The 19,104-nt window shown below is 37.7% G+C and overlaps 2 protein-coding genes across 2 annotated transcripts; one reads left to right on the forward strand and one right to left on the reverse strand.

Moving 5' to 3' along the window:
* Positions 1-11,162: 11,162 nt before the first annotated feature.
* Positions 11,163-11,675, reverse strand: LOC110788451 (uncharacterized). The gene has a single exon (XM_021993096.2). It carries the CDS (start codon positions 11,673-11,675, stop codon positions 11,163-11,165), a length of 513 nt encoding a protein of 170 aa, XP_021848788.2.
* A 6,780-nt stretch (positions 11,676-18,455) lies between these two features.
* On the forward strand, positions 18,456-18,863 carry LOC130472064 (uncharacterized mitochondrial protein AtMg00860-like). The gene is made up of 2 exons (XM_056842481.1): positions 18,456-18,496; positions 18,590-18,863. The coding sequence occupies exons 1-2, from the start codon at positions 18,456-18,458 to the stop codon at positions 18,861-18,863; spliced, it is 315 nt and encodes a 104-aa protein (XP_056698459.1).
* The last annotated feature ends 241 nt before the right edge of the window (positions 18,864-19,104 follow it).

The raw sequence follows: 19,104 nt of genomic DNA on the forward strand, positions 1-19,104 counted from the left end.
AACACGTATTCTTTAAGGACTTTAGAAGTGGCTTTAAAGAATAGACATCTCTTAGAAGACTTTACAAGTGCTTCAAGGAGAACAGAATATTCAAAGGACTTTTAAGTGGCTATTGATATTCTGTTGTTTGATGTTCTATACCCTTGTAGGCATAGAGTTCAAGTCACTGAAACTATGAGATTCTTCTATTAGATAGTGAAGAAACATGGAGTTCAGGTCATTGAAACTATGCAATTCTTCTATTAGATAGTGAAGAAACCTACAACTTGCAGTCAAACTATTATCATGTAGATTAATGAGTTTGTGACTTGTAAGAAAGCTATGACGAAACCCAGATTCCCTAAAATGGTTAGAGGCCATATATAGACTCAAATGTTTTAAATGGTTAGAGGCCATAAAACATACTCAATGTTTTGATGACAAAATTGAAATTTTGTTGATTTGCAAGAATAGTTTCACACCTATTGGTTGCAAAGTTTGTTTTAAGGATAAAAACCATCAAACATGAAATTGTGTTCACACACAAAGCTAGATTAGTTGCTAAAGGTTACAAGCAAATTCACGATGTGGATTGTGTTGAAACCTCATGCAAAATCGTAATGCTTAAGTCTATAATTCAAGCAATGATTGCATATTGGTACATATGGCAATTGGATGACAAAACATCTTCCTCAGTCAAATGTTGGAAGAAACTATGTACATGGTATGTCATAGGATTTGTGGATCCAAATAAATGCTTGAAAAGAAAAGCTAGTTTATAAAATCTAAGTACAGATTTAAGCAAGCAATTGGGAATTAGAAATGTATTTTAGTGAAGCTAATAAGTATTTTAGTTTCATAAAATGTACATGATTCTTATAGATATATAAGAAGTTTAGTGGGAGTACATAAAACTTAATTGGTCCTATGTGTATCACACACATATCTCTCTATTGTGAAATAACATTCAAATGCTAAATACTTAGATTTGAGATTATTCATCAATGATGGACCAAGGGGAAACTTAGTACATACTGGGTACTAAGATCTATTTACAAAGATCTTATAATATTGTTTTGGATTAAGTAATGGCATTTACTAAATCAAACACGAAATACTCCATTGGAGATATTCGACCCATGTGAATAAATCTAAGAATGTTTGAACTATGTATAAGCATTTACTAAGTTAAACATCAAAGGATCTAAGTAAGATTCTTAACCTATATTATATGTCAAAGAATTTAGCTGGATTTAGTATCTACTGAAACTAGATGAGCTAAAGTTACATGAATAGAATTCAATTGGGAATTATTCTGCAAAAGAATTTATCATGTATGATATAATATGAGGATCGCCAAAAACGTATCGTATGACTTTAGGCATGACGAACATATACCAATCTCTATTGATCTAAGTAAAGATCAACTAGATTGAGATCAAGAATACTTATGGTACTTGAAAAGGTACATAGGAATAGTTCTTGATTCAAGGAAATAAAGATATGCTAAATATTGATGCTACACGCATAAACACTGGCAAAGGATCAAGCAAAGACCCTTTGGAGTTAACCATTGACAAGGACGAGCTAAAGAGCATCGTGTTTCGAAATGGCAACATGGATTGGAGACCATGAGTTGTTGCGTGGGAAATTAAAATATTAATTTCTATGTTCTAAGATACAGCTGGAAAGTCTTCCACATATCTGTGAACTGCTTGGATAAGCAAATCCAAACAAAGCATCACTAGCAACCTAAACAGTTGAAGTAAAAGTACTTATTGCCTAAGAAGCAATAAAACAGAGTTGTTTATATTAATGAGTTCTTCATTGAACTTGGGAAGATCACATGTCTGTTGACTTAATGGTTCTTCATTGCAAAATGAGTAGTACCACTAATGTAGCAAGAAAGACTAGATCACAAAATAAACATACTCAAAAGATCTTATCATCATATCTCAAAGAACATTCGATGAAAAGGATATTAAGATTGGCAAAGCATGATAACTAAACCTATGCAACAAGTGAGAAGCAACACTTACATTGTAGCACTGGAAATCAAGCATAGCTTTGAAATTCCATGAACTGTTTTAGAAGATGGGTTTGAGGCCCATGGTTGTAAAACATTGGGGTTGAACATTTATCATATATGAAATGTATTTTCATATTCCATTTAATCTTGGTTTAGTATTAAATGATGAGTCCCTTCAATTTGACGAAATATTCAAGATAGACTGTCAGGACCAGTCCTGTGACTAAGAAATGTCTATCAAGTGAACTTGAATGTCAAAAGTTGAAAATGGTCCCTGGTCGGAGTTTTCTATAAAATTGGACGCATAGAAAGCGTTAGACGACTAGAATGCAAGATGACTAGTAGTTCTGTTTCTTGAACTATGTGGACATGGCAATGTCATAATCATTTGCATAGATACTTACTTTGAGAAGACTAGTATCGGACAGACCTATGAAACTTTACTGTAAGAGATGAAAATCTGTCATAAGTAAATTTCATTAAAATTATTAGACACTAAATCCTCAATACCTGAGTGATTTGAGATTACTTGTTTGAGAACTGGTTGCTTTGACGTTGACCAACCGTTGAACCGTAAAAGGAGGCTATAAAGGCAACGCTCAGGTAATCACCTATCAAACGAAGTCTAATCTCAAGATCGCAAGATTGGGATTGTCCTCCAATAAATCGGGATGAGATGCTTAAAAGTTGTACAAGGCCACTCGGAGAGCTAGAAACTGTGAAATGCATGGCCGTGCTCGGATGAATCATAGGCTATGATTATCTGTTTATTTGATCAGTTGAACTCTGAAACCGAGGAACACCTCTGGACATAATAAGGATGACAACTCTTACCTTATGTTCAAGAGCAAGCATCGAGCGACAAAGGAATTAGGAAATGCACACTTGTCCCTAAGGACAAGTGGGAGACTGAAGGAAATAATGCCCTTGGTCCAAGTATGCATTCTATGTTAAGTCTAATAAGTGCGGTTCAGTATTAATTAACAAGTTAATAATTCAGTGAGATCAAGTGAGCTGAATGCCTAGCTAGAGGCCGCTTCAGTTCAAGTGGAATTAATGATATTAATCCACAGCTTACTCTTGACTGAACCCGTAGGGTCACACAAATAGTACGTAAACGGATCAAGTACTTAATGGCATTAAATACTCTATCTATGGATATTCGGAATCGACGGATCTTGGTTTCAGTGGGAGGTGAGATCGTCACAAGCAAGAAATGAATACTCCGGAAACGATGATATTGCCGGAAACGGAAATATGGATCGTATCGGAAATATAAATATTATCCAAGTCGTAGATGTTGCCGGAAACGGAAACATGGTACGTATCGGAAAATATTATCGGAAATGGAAATATTGCCGGAATCGGAAATATTGCCGGAAACGGAAATATTGTCAGAATCGGAAATATTATCGGAATCGGAAAATAATTCCGGAAACGGAAATATTAAATATTTGTTCGAAACGGAAATTAATTCCGGAATCGGAAATATTAAATATTGTTCGTATCGGAAATGAATTCCGAAATCGGGAATTTAATCGGAAGCGTATCGTACGAATTAGCATCGGACGAGGCTCGCTAGACGAAGGCCCAGCACGAAGCCAGGCCATCGCCCAGCAAGCCACACGCATCACCAACACACGCCAAAGCCTCGACCAGGCCCAGCGCAAGCCAGGCCCAGCCGAAGCCATGGGCGCGCGCGGACAGTAGCATGGGCCGAGCGCTGTGCGCTCAGCGTGGGCCGCAAGGCCTGCGCGGGTGTATGGTGCTCGTGCGATGCTCGTGTGCGAATCCTAAATCTATCGGGATTCGATAAAAGATTAAATCCTAAACCTATTAGATAAAGTTTATTTAAATAGAGTCCTAGCAGGATTCTAATTAAATTAATTAGTATCCTAATAGGGTTCCAGTTCCTTTTCCATACCTCTATAAATAAGTGCCTAGGGTCATTATTTACAGTGACGATTGAAGTATTCAAAGGGTAAGTTTTTGAAATAAAATTAGCCATACACTTGCAAACACTAGCCGAAAATCCTAGCAACCTTAAGGGAGATTCTAGTTGGTCTAACTTGAGGCGGATCCAGACGTACTGTGGACTATCTACGGAGGGACGACATTTGGAGTCCTAAAGACTTGTTCTTGTTCGGTTCGGGCGCAGCTAGGGAAGGCACGCTACAACATGTATGCATCAATTCTATGCTAAATGATTATGTGAATATAATATGCTTTCCTGGCTTTATGGTTTTTCCGCATGATTTATGAATTGTCATATGTATCATAACCTTACATTAATAGTTTAAAACCCATTAACTATAGTTCAAGTAATTATAGTAGTAGTCATGACTAAAATCAAAATAGAGTTTATAAATACGGAAGAACAAAGAGTCTCTCAACACAATTCCCATGATAACTTCTCCCGCAAGTTATCTCTACGAACCTGCTTATTGAAAACTACTCCCAACAATGCAAGTGCAATGATGAATCATCATAGGGTCATTAAGGCGAAGGCCATGACCGAAAGACATGAAACACGAAGTCAGCAAAAGTTGAGTACGAACAAGCTAGAATGAAATCCACATGCAAAAGCTATTTAATAAGAAATTAATCATGGAGACAGACTCGACACTTGACACGACTCTTAACTCACAGATTAATAAGAATTAGTTTCGAATGGGTAAAATATAATAACAAAAACCACTGAGGGACACTGGGGGTGTTGGGAGCCAACCAAGCACCAAATAATTAAGGTCGGGCTTTCTACCGACAGTCGGGCCATACAGACGGAATTCCTGCGCATTACAAGCGATAAAAATAAAAGAATGAAACAACGTCTAGCTTGTATCATTCAAGGAGTACGAGTTTCTCCGACGCGACTCCCCCCATTGTTCATACTCAAGGTATATACGTTCCAAGAGTTTTGAAGCTCATTCGGGTTACACTTTACGTTAATTAGTATGTTATGTTCAAGGCGACTCGAGACTCTACTTAAGACATAACATGCAAACAATTCAACAATGACACTTCATTTTAATCCTTTAGGACTTGTGATCAAACATAGGACTCAAGTGAAATTACTCCCATTGTTCCTTCTCAAAACACTGTTTACCCGACATTGCCTGTTAACAAGCGGGGTGTGCCCTTAGCACGAATAGTTCTTAGTTCAATTCACATAAACTTCTTAAATGTATTCTACTCGGCGGTAGAATAAACGATGCACTGAGGCAAATCCAATAGGCTCAAAGTATGCTAGACATTCCTTACAATAGCATAATCATAATAACTTGCATGCGAAACACTCATACATGCATATCAATACGAACAACATGCTTGACATAATTCATTGATTATAAAAGTCCATAACATGATTGTTCACAAAGAATTCATAAATTCAATAATAATTCGCAACATGCTTGTTCACACATCAAACATGAATTCTCAACAATTTAAGTTCACATGATTCACAATAAATACACATCATAAAGTCCTCAAGGGATAGGTGGTCACCCTAGTCATGTACGTACCTGAAATACCTAAGTACGGGGCCACTGCGCGAATCACGACTCAAAGCTAGAAATCACCTCCTATAAACACAATGGAGAAACTTAATTATTATCCATGTTTACTAAATTTCCAGCAACTATTTAATATTCTAAAACCTTTGTTTTAATTAGAAATTAATCGCTCTATAACAAATTATTAGTCTCAATTAATCAATTACAGTCCTAGTACAAAAACATTGACTTTTCGCCTTTAAAATCATTAAAAATCGACACTTTACAGCCTTATATTAAATCTGAAAATTAAGTTTGATTTCCATAATTTAAATCAACACTAAATTATGTAAATCAATTGCCTAAACAGTTGGGATTAAAATACTATCAATAGGTCATCGATAAAACCATGTTTTGACCATAAAAATTGACACTTTAATAAATTTCTAAATCTGAAAATAATAGTTCGTATAATCAAAATCAATCTCATCAATTCAAGTACGAAAATATTAAAATACGGTGTTCACAACTGTTCCCAGTAGTTTAAATAATCCAAAACAATAATAATAATTTAATAATTTAAATACGGAATTGAATTAGGATAAAAAGTATACGGAGTATTCGGAATAACAACAACACACAAACACGGGTGGCCGTGTGTTGCGTGCGAGCAAGGAAGGCAGAAAGCAACATGGGCGCAACAACACAACACCAACACGCAGCAGGGGTGCGTGTGTGCTGGGCGGGTGAGCGACGAGAGGCGAATGTGTGCGGGGCTGGCTGGGCGCGACACACTCGGTAACAACAAGCAGCGCAGCAGCAGGACACGAGTGTGCGTGTTGTGCGACCAGGCTGCGAGGGGCGAGAGACAAGAGAGGGTGAGGGCGAGTTGTACACGAAGGCACAACACAACAGCAGGGAGCACATCTCGACTGTGGGTGAGGGGTGCGGCAAGGGGCGACGCAGCACACGAGCAAGTGTTCGTTGTGTGCGACGAGTGAGGGAGAGCCGGACAAAGAGAGGAAAAAGAGAGGAGAGAGAGATTTCTGAAATTTTTGAGGGGATCAAGTGAAGGGAAGGATTATATTTATAGGTTCCTAATCCCTAGTGGGCTTAGGTTAGGGTTTTGCATTGGGCTTAGAACTTGGGTTTAAGTTAGACTTAAATACTTAAAAGGTTTGTTGGGTTCACCAACTGAATTGGATTGGGATCGGAATTTAATTTAAATAGTTTTGAAATACGACCCAATAAATTCCCGACTTAAATAATAAAATAATAAATTCGTTTAATTTATTTCGGAATCAAATAAAAATAATAAATATTTTTTTTAATTAAAAACCACATTTAAATGCATATTACATGCAATTTAAATTCTGAAAATTGTAAAAATACTTTATAATTACATTAAAATATATTTGTAAATTCAGAAAAATACGAGATATTACAGTCTATCCTCCTTAAAAGAAGTTTCATCCCAAAACTTGGGCACGGAAATCATAATTTGAAAATCAAAACTTGAGACTTTATGAGACTTTAATGCGTTTTCTTGAAGAAAATTTTAGTTGTTGTACTCTTTAAGTAATTCAACATGACAATATGGAGTGAAACTTTACTGAAAAAGCACTAAATTAGGCATACATTAAGGGAAAATAAGGTAAATAAGGTAAAAAGCGCGAAATTCTACCGCACTCTACCCCCCTCAAAGAAAACGAGTCACGGCCCCATAACTCAACTAACCTCGGGAAAAAGCTCGGGATATTTCTTTCTCATTTCTTCCTCGGCTTCCCAGGTAGCTTCCTTAAATTCTTGGTTAGACCATAACACTTTAACAATCTTAACATCCTTAGTCCGTGTACTACGCACTTTTCTATCAAGGATTTTGACAGGTCTTTCCTCAAATGTCAAACTTTGGTCTAACTCTATGGTCTCCGGTTGCAACACATGCGACTTGTCCGGGACATACTTTCTCAACTGAGATACATGGATCACATTGTGCACTCTATGCAAGTCCATGGGTAAGGCTAATCTATATGCCACCTTTCCTATCCGTTTCAGGATTTCATATGGGCCTATATACTTTGGGCTTAATTTCCCTTTCTTCCCAAATCTCATTACACCCTTCATTGGTGAAACCTTAAGTAACACTTTGTCACCTATTTTGAACTCTTCATCCCTACGTTTCAAGTCTGCATAACTCTTTTGACGATCTTGCGCGGCTTGAATTTTGGATTTAATAGTCCTAACTTGGTTAATTGTATCCTCTATCATTTGGGGACCTAGTACAACGGTTTCACTTATATCACTTCAAAACAAGGGACTTCTGCATTTTTGCCCATACAAGGCTTCGAATTGTGTCAGATCAAGGCTATATTCCCATCCACCTTGAAAATCTATCACACAAGCTCTTAGCATATCCTCTAGGGTTTAGATAGTCCTTTCGGTTTGTCCATCTGTAGCTGGATGGTACGTTGTACTCATTTTCAATGTCGTACCAAAGTTCTTCTGTACACTTTTCCAGAAATTCGAAAGGAACCTAGAATCCCTATCTGACACGATATCCTTAGGAACTCCATGTAGTCTCACTACATATTTGATGTAAGCTTTGGCAAGTTGTTCCATTTTCCAGGTTTCTTTCATTGGTATGAACACTGCCGACTTAGTTAACCTATCTACTACCACCCAAATGGTGTCATTTCCACTTTTCGACTTGGGTAAACAAGTGACGAAGTCCATTGAGATACAGTACCATTTCCAACTCGTAATTTTTAAGGGGTGGACCTTTCCTTGAGGTCTCCTATGTTCAATCTTAACCTTCTGACAAGTCAAGCATCTTGCAACAAATTCAGCCACTTCATTCTTCATTCTTGGCCACCAATAGACCTTCTTCAGATTCTTATACAGCTTGTCACCACCCGGGTGAACAAAATATGGTGTATTGTGACCTTCTCTCATTAACTTTTCCTTTAGTTCACCACACTTTTGAGGCACGCACCACCATCCTTTGTACCTTAAACTTCCATCATCGTGGATCTTAAAATCCATCTCTTTCCCTTGCGAAATCTTTTCCTTTATTCACTCTAGCTTAACATCTCCAGCCTGATTCTCCCTGATCTCATCAAACACAGACGGTTGGATAGTTAAGGAATTCATCATTCCTTCGAGACATTCTCCATTCACTATCTCTAGATTCACTCGCTGCATGTCCTTGCACAGCTCGTTAGCCACTACTAACGCATTCACACTATGACTTGATTTCCTGCTCAAGGCATCTTCAACTACATTGGCTTTTCCCTCATGGTATTAAATGTCCATATCATAATCCTTAATCAATTCTAATCACCTTCTTTGGCGCATATTCAAATCCTTATGTGTGAAAATGAATTTCAAACTCTTATGATCCGTGAATATCCTACATTTCACACCATACAGATAGTGTCTCCATATCTTTAATGCAAACACTATGACAACCAGCTCTAAGTCATGGGTAGGGTAATTAGATTCATACGGTTTTCAACTGCCTTGATGCATACACAATTATCTTTTTGTTCTGCATCATAACACACCCTAAGCCATTCTTAGACGCATCACTGTACACATCGTAGGTACCACTCTCATCGGGTAAGGTTAACACTAGCGCGGTTTTCAATCGCGTCTTCAAAGCTTGGAATGCTTCTTCACACTGCTCATTCCACTCAAACTTTGCTTCCTTCTTCATCAAAGTCGTTATCGGTATGGCGATTCTAGAAAAGTCTTGCACAAAGCGTCTATAATAACCCGCTAAACCAAGAAAACTCTGAATATCGGTGACACTCTTAGGTGTAGGCCACTCACTAACAACTTTTATCTTTGCAGGGTCCACTGCAACTCCTTCCTTAGACACATAATGTCCCAAAAATGCAACCTTCTCCAGCCAGAATTCACACTTCGAGAATTTGGCGTACAACTGGTTGTCTCTCAGGGTACTCAACACTGACCTTAAGTGTTCAGCATGATCCTCCTCACTTTTGGAATACACCAGAATATCGTTTATGAAAACCACTACGAACTTGTCCAAGAATGCATGGAATACTCGGTTCATTAAGTCCATAAAAATTGCAGGTGCATTGGTTAACCCAAAAGGAATAACAGTGAAATCATAATGACCGTATCTAGTCCTAAATGCATTCTTTGGTATATCGTGCTCTGCGATTCTCAACTGATGATAACCTGATCTTAAGTTAATCTTTGAAAAGATTCCTGCTCCTTTCAACTGGTCAAATAGAGCATCTATCCTAGGCAAAGGATATTTATTCTTGATTGTGACTTTGTTGAGCTCCCTGTAGTCTATACAGAGCCTCATGCTTCCATCCTTCTTCTTCACAAACAAGACTGGTGCTCCCCAATGTGATGCACTTGGTCTAATATAACCTTTCTCTACTAATTCTTCTAGTTGACCTTTCAATTCACTCATCTCTGCCGGAGCCATCCGGTATGGGGCTTTCAAAATAGGTGCACTTCTGGGTATTAGGTCTACGGTAAAGTCAATAGGTCGGTTGGGCGGCATTCCCGGGATCTGTTTCGAAAACACGCCCAAGAACTCATTTACCACTGCAATGTCCTCTTGTTGCTCCTTCTAAGTCTCTCACATTACATAAGAAAACAGGGTTCCCTTTTGTTGACTAGCTTCACGAGTTCCATTGCCGTGATGATTCCTACACTCCTAGGCTTCCCAAAACGACGATAGGATACTACCTTTCCTAAGCTAGACTTCATGTGAATCTTCTGCTTCTCACAATCAATCTTGGCTTTGAATATTGCCAACCAATCCATTCCCAAAATCACATCTAAATCTCCTAACTCAAACTCCATTATGCTAGACAAGAATATGGTCTTTGCTATGGTCAAAGGTACGTCTCTATGGATCTTGGTACACTTCACGATCTCACCGGTTGGTATTACTATGGGTACTTCAATTCTTTCAGGTTCTTTTAACTCTAACTTCTCTAAGATACCCTTTGATATAAACGAATAAGTCGCACCAAAATCAAATAGTACTTTAACTAAAATGGAGTTAATAGAAAAAGTACCAACTATGACGTCGGACGAGGTTTCAGCTTCCTGCCTCGTGATTACATTCAGCTTTCCTTGGGCAACTCCTTTGTTATAACCACCTCGATTGGCATTTCCATTGGTGGTTCGGTTCCCATTCTGCTGATAGTTTCCCCCAGACTTTCCATTACTTTGGTCATTATTGTCGTTGTTACCGTTTTGGTAACCCTTCTGGTTTCCACCATTATTTCCATTGTTTCCTCCATTCCAGTTTTGGTTATTCCGGTTGTTGTTCTGGCGGTTGACCTGGTTGGGTTTTCCATTCTTGGCCCAACACTCAAATTCTCTATGTCCTAGTTTCTCACAAAACCTACAAACAATTGCGTTGCCATTATAGTCCTGTCCTGGGTGATTATTATGGCAACGTCTACACTCATAGACTCTCGTTCCATTCCCTGCAGACTGGTTCCTATTCCCATTGCTATTGTGGAAGGTACTTTTGTTTCCACCATGATTTCCCTTAAACTGAAGTGATTATTTCCTTTATTCTTCTTAAAGTTTCCCTAATTCTGTTGGCCACCGCCTTGATTCTGGTTACCAACATCCTTCCTCTTTTCACCAACTCCATTCCTCCTTTACTGCAGACCATACAGATGGGCAGCTTTCCCGTACTGGGTGTTGAGAGAGGTAAAGGTCTCTCCAGCAAGCATCATTTGCAAATCCATAGTTAATCCACTCTCAAATATCTGAGCTCTAAGCTCCTCTGTTGCCAACACTTCATGTGCAAACCTAGACAGCTCTATGAACTTGGAATAATATTCAGTTATAGACATCCCTTCCATCCTTAGCTCGATTAACTCTTGGGCTTTCTGCTTTTTCAGGTATGGCGGATAAAACTTGTTTCTTAAGGCAACTTTGAATAATTCCCATCCAAATCCAGGTGTAGCTCTCAAAGCATTCTCACACCTTTTCCACCAAAGATCAGCTTCTCCCCTAAGGTAATACACAACACTATTGACCCTAAGGTCTTCTGGGCAATTTACAGCTAATATAAGCTTATCGAACTCTTTTAACCAGTTCTCAAGTACACTTGGGTCTATTTCCCCTTGGTACAAACGAGGCTTACTCTGGGCCACATTCTTAAACATTTCACTAGCTGGATCAAGTCCTTGATTATTTCTATTCTATGCTAAGTTCTGCACTACTTCAGCTAGTTGCCTAACCTCATCGACTATCCCTTCGGTAGTCATGTCCCTTCTCCTAAATAAAACAAAAGGCTAACTTTAACAACTGGGTTGGACACGACCTTGCTAAAGCATTGCACTAACAAACAAGTTACGCAGTAGCACAATTTAGGCATCAAAATTTCGGACCCTAATGGAAAATGGTGCCTACTTTTTGGGCCAATTCCCGCTTTCCAGCAATATAATTTCATGGCTCTCATTCGTCAAAATACCTTTTATCTTTCTGGTTCAGACCTATATCTCTGCGATCTACGCGGGGTTACATTTCTAGTTGGTTCTTGATTCTCACCAGATACTTCTTAAGATCTCTGAGTTTCAACTTGATTGTCATCTTGATCATTCACTAAAGTTTGTTGTTCGACTCGAATTTCTTCGAGGTCTACTTTTCTCCCACTTGTCATTTTGGAAACAGGATCTCTTTCCAAAAAGATACCATCTCGTGCAACAAACACCTTGTTCTCAGATGTATTGTAGAATTAATACCCCTTTGTTTCCTTTGGGTAATCACAAGGATACATTTGTCAGATTTCGGTTGAAGTTGGTCTGAAATTAATCGTTTGACGTATACTTCACAACCCCAAATCTTAATAAATGACACTTTTGGAGGCTTTCCAAACCATAACTCATATGGAGTCTTTTCGACAGATTTAGACAGAGCACTATTTAGTGTGAGTGCAGCTGTGTTTAGTGCATGTCCCCAAAATTCTATTGGAAGTTTGGCCTGACCCATCATTGATCGAACCATGTCTAGCAAGGTCCTATTCCTCCGTTCTGACACACTATTCCACTAAGGTGTTCCGGGAGGAGTCAATTCTGACAAGATTCCACAATCTTTCATATGGTCATCAAATTCATAGCTCAAATATTCACCGCCTATATCAGACCGCAGTGCTTTAATCTTCTTGCCTAGTTGATTCTCTACTTCACTCTGAAATTCCTTGAATTTTTCAAAGGACTCAGACTTATGCTTCATTAGGTAGACATAACCATATCTACTGAAGTCATCAGTGAAAGTAATAAAGTAGCTAAAACCACCTCTAGTAATAAAGTAGCTGAAAGTAATAAAGTAATAAAGTCAATGAACTCATTGGTCCACATACATCTGTATGGATTAAACCCAATAGATCAGTTGCTCTTTCTCCAACTTTAGAGAAAGGTTGCTTCGTCATTTTGCCAAGTAAGCATGATTCGCATTTACCAAAATCCTCTAAGTTAAATGGTTCTAGAATTCCTTCCTTTTGAAGTTTTTCTATGCGCTTCATGTTAATATGGCCTAATCGACAATGCCACGGATTGGTGAGATCTGAATCATTCTTTTTGGCCTTTTGGTACGTATTTATGTTATAAACTTGTTTGTCATGATCTAGCACATAAAGTCCATTGACTAATTTAGCAGATCCATAAAAACATCATAAGACGAGCAACTATTGTCTTTTATTATAAAGCTAAATCCCTTAACATCTAAGCAAGAAACAAAAATGATGTTTTTAGTAAGACTTGGATCATGCAAACATTCTTCCAGTTCCAAAACTAGCCCAAAGGGCAATGGCAAATAATAAGTTCCTACAGCTAATGCAACAATAATATTCTACTCTTCTTAGTCCCTATGAATTGGAACTTAAGTGTGAGCCAAAACCTGTATCTAATACCCAAGAAGTTGAATTAGCAAGTATACAGTCTATAACGAAAATACCTGAAGATGGAACGACAGTTCCGTTCTTCTGATCTTCCTTATATTTGGGGCATTCTCTTTTGTAATGGTCAATTCCGTCATAATTAAAATAGCTTGATGTGGATTTGTCCTGCTTTGTCTTCTTTCTGGGAATTGACTCAACATTTCCCTTGGAGTTTCCACCTTTCTTGAAAGGTCTCCCTTTAGCCTTGAGTAAATCTTGGCTTCACAGTCGAGTACTATTTCAGCATTTTTTACTAGCCAAATAAACTTACCGATTGTTTCTTCTCTTGGTTCACTCGTATAGAACTGCTTCAAGCGTCTAAATCCATCATGAAGTGAATTGAGTAAGATGGAGACAACCATCCTTTTGCTTATTGGTGAACCTAAAAGACTCAAGTGATCAAACAATGATAACATCTAGTTCACATGATCCCTAAGTGGTTTACCAACTCTTTGTTTAGAGCGAAGGACTTAAGCATGTGTTTCCTGGACTTCTTTCCTGAAATATCTGTTATGAAGATCAACGTTTAGCCCTTTCATTTATTCAATCAATTCATGGACATTTAGGTCTCTTTCCTCCGTGCTTCCACGACAGATATCCCTTAGATGCCCGAGAAGCATATATGGTTCGTAAGCTACAAACCTTCTATGCCAATCGTCAGGGATGTTGCTCAACATGAGACTCATGACCTTGTTGAGATCCTCTTCCCAGGCGGCGTATCTTTCAGAAGTCATGTCTCTTGCATAATAGCTTGGCATGGGGTAGATTAGTGCATACTCAATGCCATTCTGACCACTTCTACTAGTTTCCCTTCCCATTCAAGAAAATTTGTTAGGTTCAACTTGATCATAAGTCCATAAACCTTGATGATGTTTTGATTGTTGTTTGTCATAGTAAAAACTACAATTGAAAAGAATAAACAAATAAATAACAATTCATACATGCTCTTAATAAACTTAAATTCTAGCATACATGCATAATTCAAAATTTATTAATCATTTTATTCGAATTTTTGTTCCGACAAGTGTGAATAAAATGAATTCAAGATCCTTAAATCATTGAAGAATTAAGCACAATCTGTATTTTGACTCAATTCTAAAATATTTTAGGTAAGCAAATCCTTTGCTAATAGTATAGAAACTACTCTTTGTTGATAGGTACGTCTAAGAACTTATTAGGTAAACCTATCCCATTTGCCACGACATAAAAGGACTCCTTGCTTATATCGTTGAGTTTTACCAAAACTAACATGTATTCACAACTATTGTGTACCTTACCGCTTTAGAATCAATAAGTAACACCTCGCTATGGAGGAAAACTAATTACTAGATTGATGTAAAGGTTATCCAAGTAAGCGTTATTTTGGAATGGCACTTTTTAGCTTAATTTTTAAGTTTGGAACTTAGGGCTCTTACTATGTTGGTTAGATTTTAAGTGAACTAAAATCCTTAATCATACAACATAATCAAGCCTCAATCTCATGCATAATATTAAGACATATTTAAAGTAATAAATAAATTAAAACATGCATAAGATTTAAATGTGATCTAGTATGGCCCGACTTCATCTTGAAGCTTCAACTTCAAACTCCGTCTTGAAAATGGATTGGAAACTCCGTCTTGAACTTCACCATGGGAGGCGTCATTTTCTTCAAATAGGATATGCTATAATTAAACTAATTACAACTATTTGATGGTACGCAGACCATATTTAAATAATACTTTGGTGCATTAGACCAATTTTACATTCAAATTAATGGTACGCATACCATATTTACTATCCTATTTGGGCCATACTAGTCACTTTCCACAACCTGCAAAACAATACATTTACAATATACCATTCATCCATTCATTTATCAATGAGTGGCCCACATAGCAAGTTAGTAGAAAAATATGCATCACATAAACATTTGCAGCAACTAATTAAAAGTTCAAACAATCTATAAATTATTCAACCTTATTTGTTATAATCTAGTTGTTTTAACCTTAAAGGAATGTAGACCTAATCAAGAGTTTAATGACTAAAAGCTCCCACTAAAACCAAAAATTTACATGCTTTACTAATTTTAAACATAAAATTGTATTTCCTAGTCCAACCGAAAACTTACAAATTTAATTAAAATTTAAAGATCACATAAAATTAATTTTAAATCCCTTTATTATTTTCTGTTGATTAAAATTAATTAGTTATAATTTTACTAAGGTTTCAATTTTATTAAAATAATTAGTATAAAATAAATTATAATAATTATATTAATCAAAATTAAATTCCGAGAAAAATTAAAATTACGAAATTAAATTTAATTAAAATCGTTGTTCAACCGAAAATGAAAACCGAAACAAGTCTTTGGGCCAAGGCAAGGCTCATGGGAGCAAGGCCCATGCCTCGCCAAGGTTGCAGCGTCGCAAGAGCTAACCGCACGCATGGTCGAGGACATCGCACACCCAAGCCCCTCGCCAATGCTCGCTGGCTCGACGCCATCGCTCGATGTCGCTGCTGCTTGCTATTTATGCGCGCATGGCACGAGGGCATCCATCGATGCCTCGTCGCCATCACTCGCTGGGCACAACAAGGGGCTGGAAAACGCGCATGGCCCGAAGGCCATCGCTCGCTGCCTCGACGCCAGCGCTCGCTGGGCGTGTGCACGTGTTACCCTTTCGCCTTGCCCGATCACCCGCACAGCACACACCGCACAGGCCCTGTGCCTGTGCGCGCATGCCCGTGCTTTGCTCGCTGCCTAGTACCGCATGGGCGACGAGCTCCCTTGCTCGTCGCCGCATGCCCGCACTATGCAATACCCCTACTTAGCTTTCATTTCATCGTGCGTGCAAGATTGTGAACGATTCATAAAAATCAAAACTTTTATATTTAAATTTAACGACAAATTAATAACCCATATTAATTTCACTAAATTTAGGTGAAAAATCGAAAATTTATTAGGCAAATTAATTTCGATTACATGATTTCTTAGGGATTAAAATCTAGGTCATAAAATTTTAAAAAAAATTCAACTTTAACAAATTTTATGGTGGTTTTTAATCATAGGATCCTAATTAAATTATCAATTAATTATGAAAATCAAAACAAATTCTAAATTATTTGAAATTCAACAAATTAATTATAATTACAAATTAGGTTGTATAATTAACACAATTAGACCTTAAAATTGTTAACACATATACAGTAGGTCAATCACAAATTCAAGACTTACATACAAGATTCGCAAATATTTAATTTAACATCATAAAAATTACAAATTTTGAATCCGAAAAACTAAAACCTCCAAAAAGTCATAGTTAGGCTTCGAATTTGGGAATTCTAGGTTCGGCATCAAATCTATTTTTTGTCAAAAATTTAAAACGTCGTTTACATGCTAAATTCACTATAAAAACATAATCAAATAATCGCACGAATTCACCATTATTGTCAAAACTGCCGAAAATCCTGCGAACATATAATCAAATAATCGCACGAATTTGCAATTAATTACAATTACGAAATTAATCACCCCTTTAATTCATTGCAAATTTATAAAATTTAATCCATGTTAACTATAATTGAATATGGATTTAATTAGAGGCTCGTGATACCAGTGTTAGGTTATGAATATTACAAACAATATAATTCATGCGGAAAAACCATAAAGCCCGGAATCCAAATTAATTGTCACATATTCAATTAGCATAATTTAGGTTACATACAATGTGATGCGTGCCTTCCCTAGCGTCCCCCGAACCGAAAAAGAACAAGTGTTTAGAGCTCCAAGTGTCGCCCCTCCGTAGAAAGTCCACAACACGTTCGGATCCGCCTTAGGTTCAACCAACTAGGATATTCACTAAGGTTTTATGCACTCGGGTTAGGCTATAAACTATTTTCTCCCTTCAACACAATCTAAGTAAAGAATATGATATGGGTTGTTAAATTATGAGGGCTAGCCTCATATTTATAGAGTAGGAAATAAGGAATTTGAGTCCTACTAAGAGAACAATTTCCAATCTTATTAGGATTGTATTTCTTAATCAATTAGAGTTATAGGAATAATTAAACTCCTAATAATCCAATTATAGCAGACTAGGAAAACTAAACTTAACGCCCAAGTTACTTGGCGACTAAGTAATCGGACAAGGCTAAGACGCACGCCTACAGGCAGCCACGAGGCCAACGTTTGGCGCGCGTCTGACAGGCCCAAGCGCGGCTCACTCCTGGCCGTGGCCCATTACTTGTTGCTGCTTGGTCGCGACCCATCGCATAACATGCCAGCACCGTTGGGCCTTGTGCTCGGCGTCGGCTTTGGGCCTCGTGCCTTGCGATGTGCGCTCGACCTTTTGCTTGTCGAGCGATGGGCCGGCTCGCTTGCCGGCTTGTCGCTCGTCGAGCTTCCGATTCGTTTTCTGATTCCGGAATCTATTTCCGTTTTGAACAAATATTTATGTTTCCGTTAATATTTCCGATTCCGAAAATAATTTCTTATTCCGACAATATTTCTGATTCAGGTAATATTTCCATTTCTGACAATATTTCCGATTCCGGCAATATTTCTATTTCAAATACAAACCATGTTTCCGTTTCCGGCAACATCTACGACTTGGATAATATTTACATTTTTGTCATGAACCATATTTCCGTTTCCGGCAATATCTTCATTTCCGGAATGTTCTTTACTTTCCCTTTTGACGATTTCAGCTCCCACTGGAACCGAGATCCGTCATTTTCGAATGATCATAAATAGAGTACTTTAATGAATAATATATTCACTTAAATACTCGTTTACATACTATTTGTGTGACCCTACGGGTTCAGTCAAGAGTAAGTTGTGGATTAATATTATTAACTCCACTTGAACTGAAGCGGCCTCTAGCTAGGCATTCAGTTCACTTGATCTCACTGAATTATTAACTTGTTAATTAATACTGCACCGCATTTATTAGACTTAGCATTAAATGCATAAATGCAAACTTGGAACAATTAAGGGCATTATTTCCTTCAAAATGCACCTGCGTGATTTATGGACTTGTTGAAGCATGTATTCCGTGCATTTTTGCACAAGTTTGTAGTGGTTTTCATAGATGACATCTTAGTGTATTCTAAGAGTGAAGAAGATCATGTTTAACACTTAAGGTCTGTGTTGAATACGCTTAGAGACAACCAATTTTATGCCAAATTCTTGAAGTGTGAATTTGGGTTGGAGAAGGTTGCATTTTTGGGACATTTTGTGTCAAAAGAAGGAGTTGTAGTGGACCCTGCAAAGATTAAAGTTGTTAGGGAATGGCCTACATCTAAGAGTGTCATCAAATTTCGAAGTTTTCTTGGTTTAGCTGGATATTATAGGCGCTTTGCGCAAGATTTCTCTAGAGTAGCCAAGCCAATGACTACTTTTATGAAAAAGGAACCTTGGTTTGAGTGGAATGAGTAGTGTGAGGAAGCATTCCAAGCCCTGAAAGCGCGATTGCCAACGGCACCAGTGCTAACTCTACCACATGGAGGTGATACCTATGATGTGTATAGTAATGCATCAAAGAATGGTTTATGGTGTGTATTGATGCAAAATAGAAAGGTTATTGCATATGCATCCAGGCAATTGAAACCTTATGAAGCTAATTACCCTACCCATGACTTAGAGCTAGCAGCCATAGTGTTTGCATTGAAGAAATGGA

This window comes from Spinacia oleracea, chromosome 4 (genome assembly GCF_020520425.1).
Source record: "Spinacia oleracea cultivar Varoflay chromosome 4, BTI_SOV_V1, whole genome shotgun sequence".
In the NCBI taxonomy this organism is placed as follows: domain Eukaryota; kingdom Viridiplantae; phylum Streptophyta; class Magnoliopsida; order Caryophyllales; family Amaranthaceae; genus Spinacia; species Spinacia oleracea.

What these genes read in the sequence shown, in the direction of transcription:
- LOC110788451 (XM_021993096.2), bottom strand. Translation starts at nt 11,675, where the DNA reads ATGTTTAAGAATGTGGCCCAGAGTAAGCCTCGTTTGTACCAAGGGGAA.
- LOC130472064 (XM_056842481.1), top strand. Translation starts at nt 18,456, where the DNA reads ATGGACTTGTTGAAGCATGTATTCCGTGCATTTTTGCACAA. An exon ending in TTCCGTGCATTTTTGCACAA is followed by an intron (nt 18,497 to 18,589) that starts GTTTGTAGTGGT and finishes GAATACGCTTAG; the next exon opens with AGACAACCAATTTTATGCCA.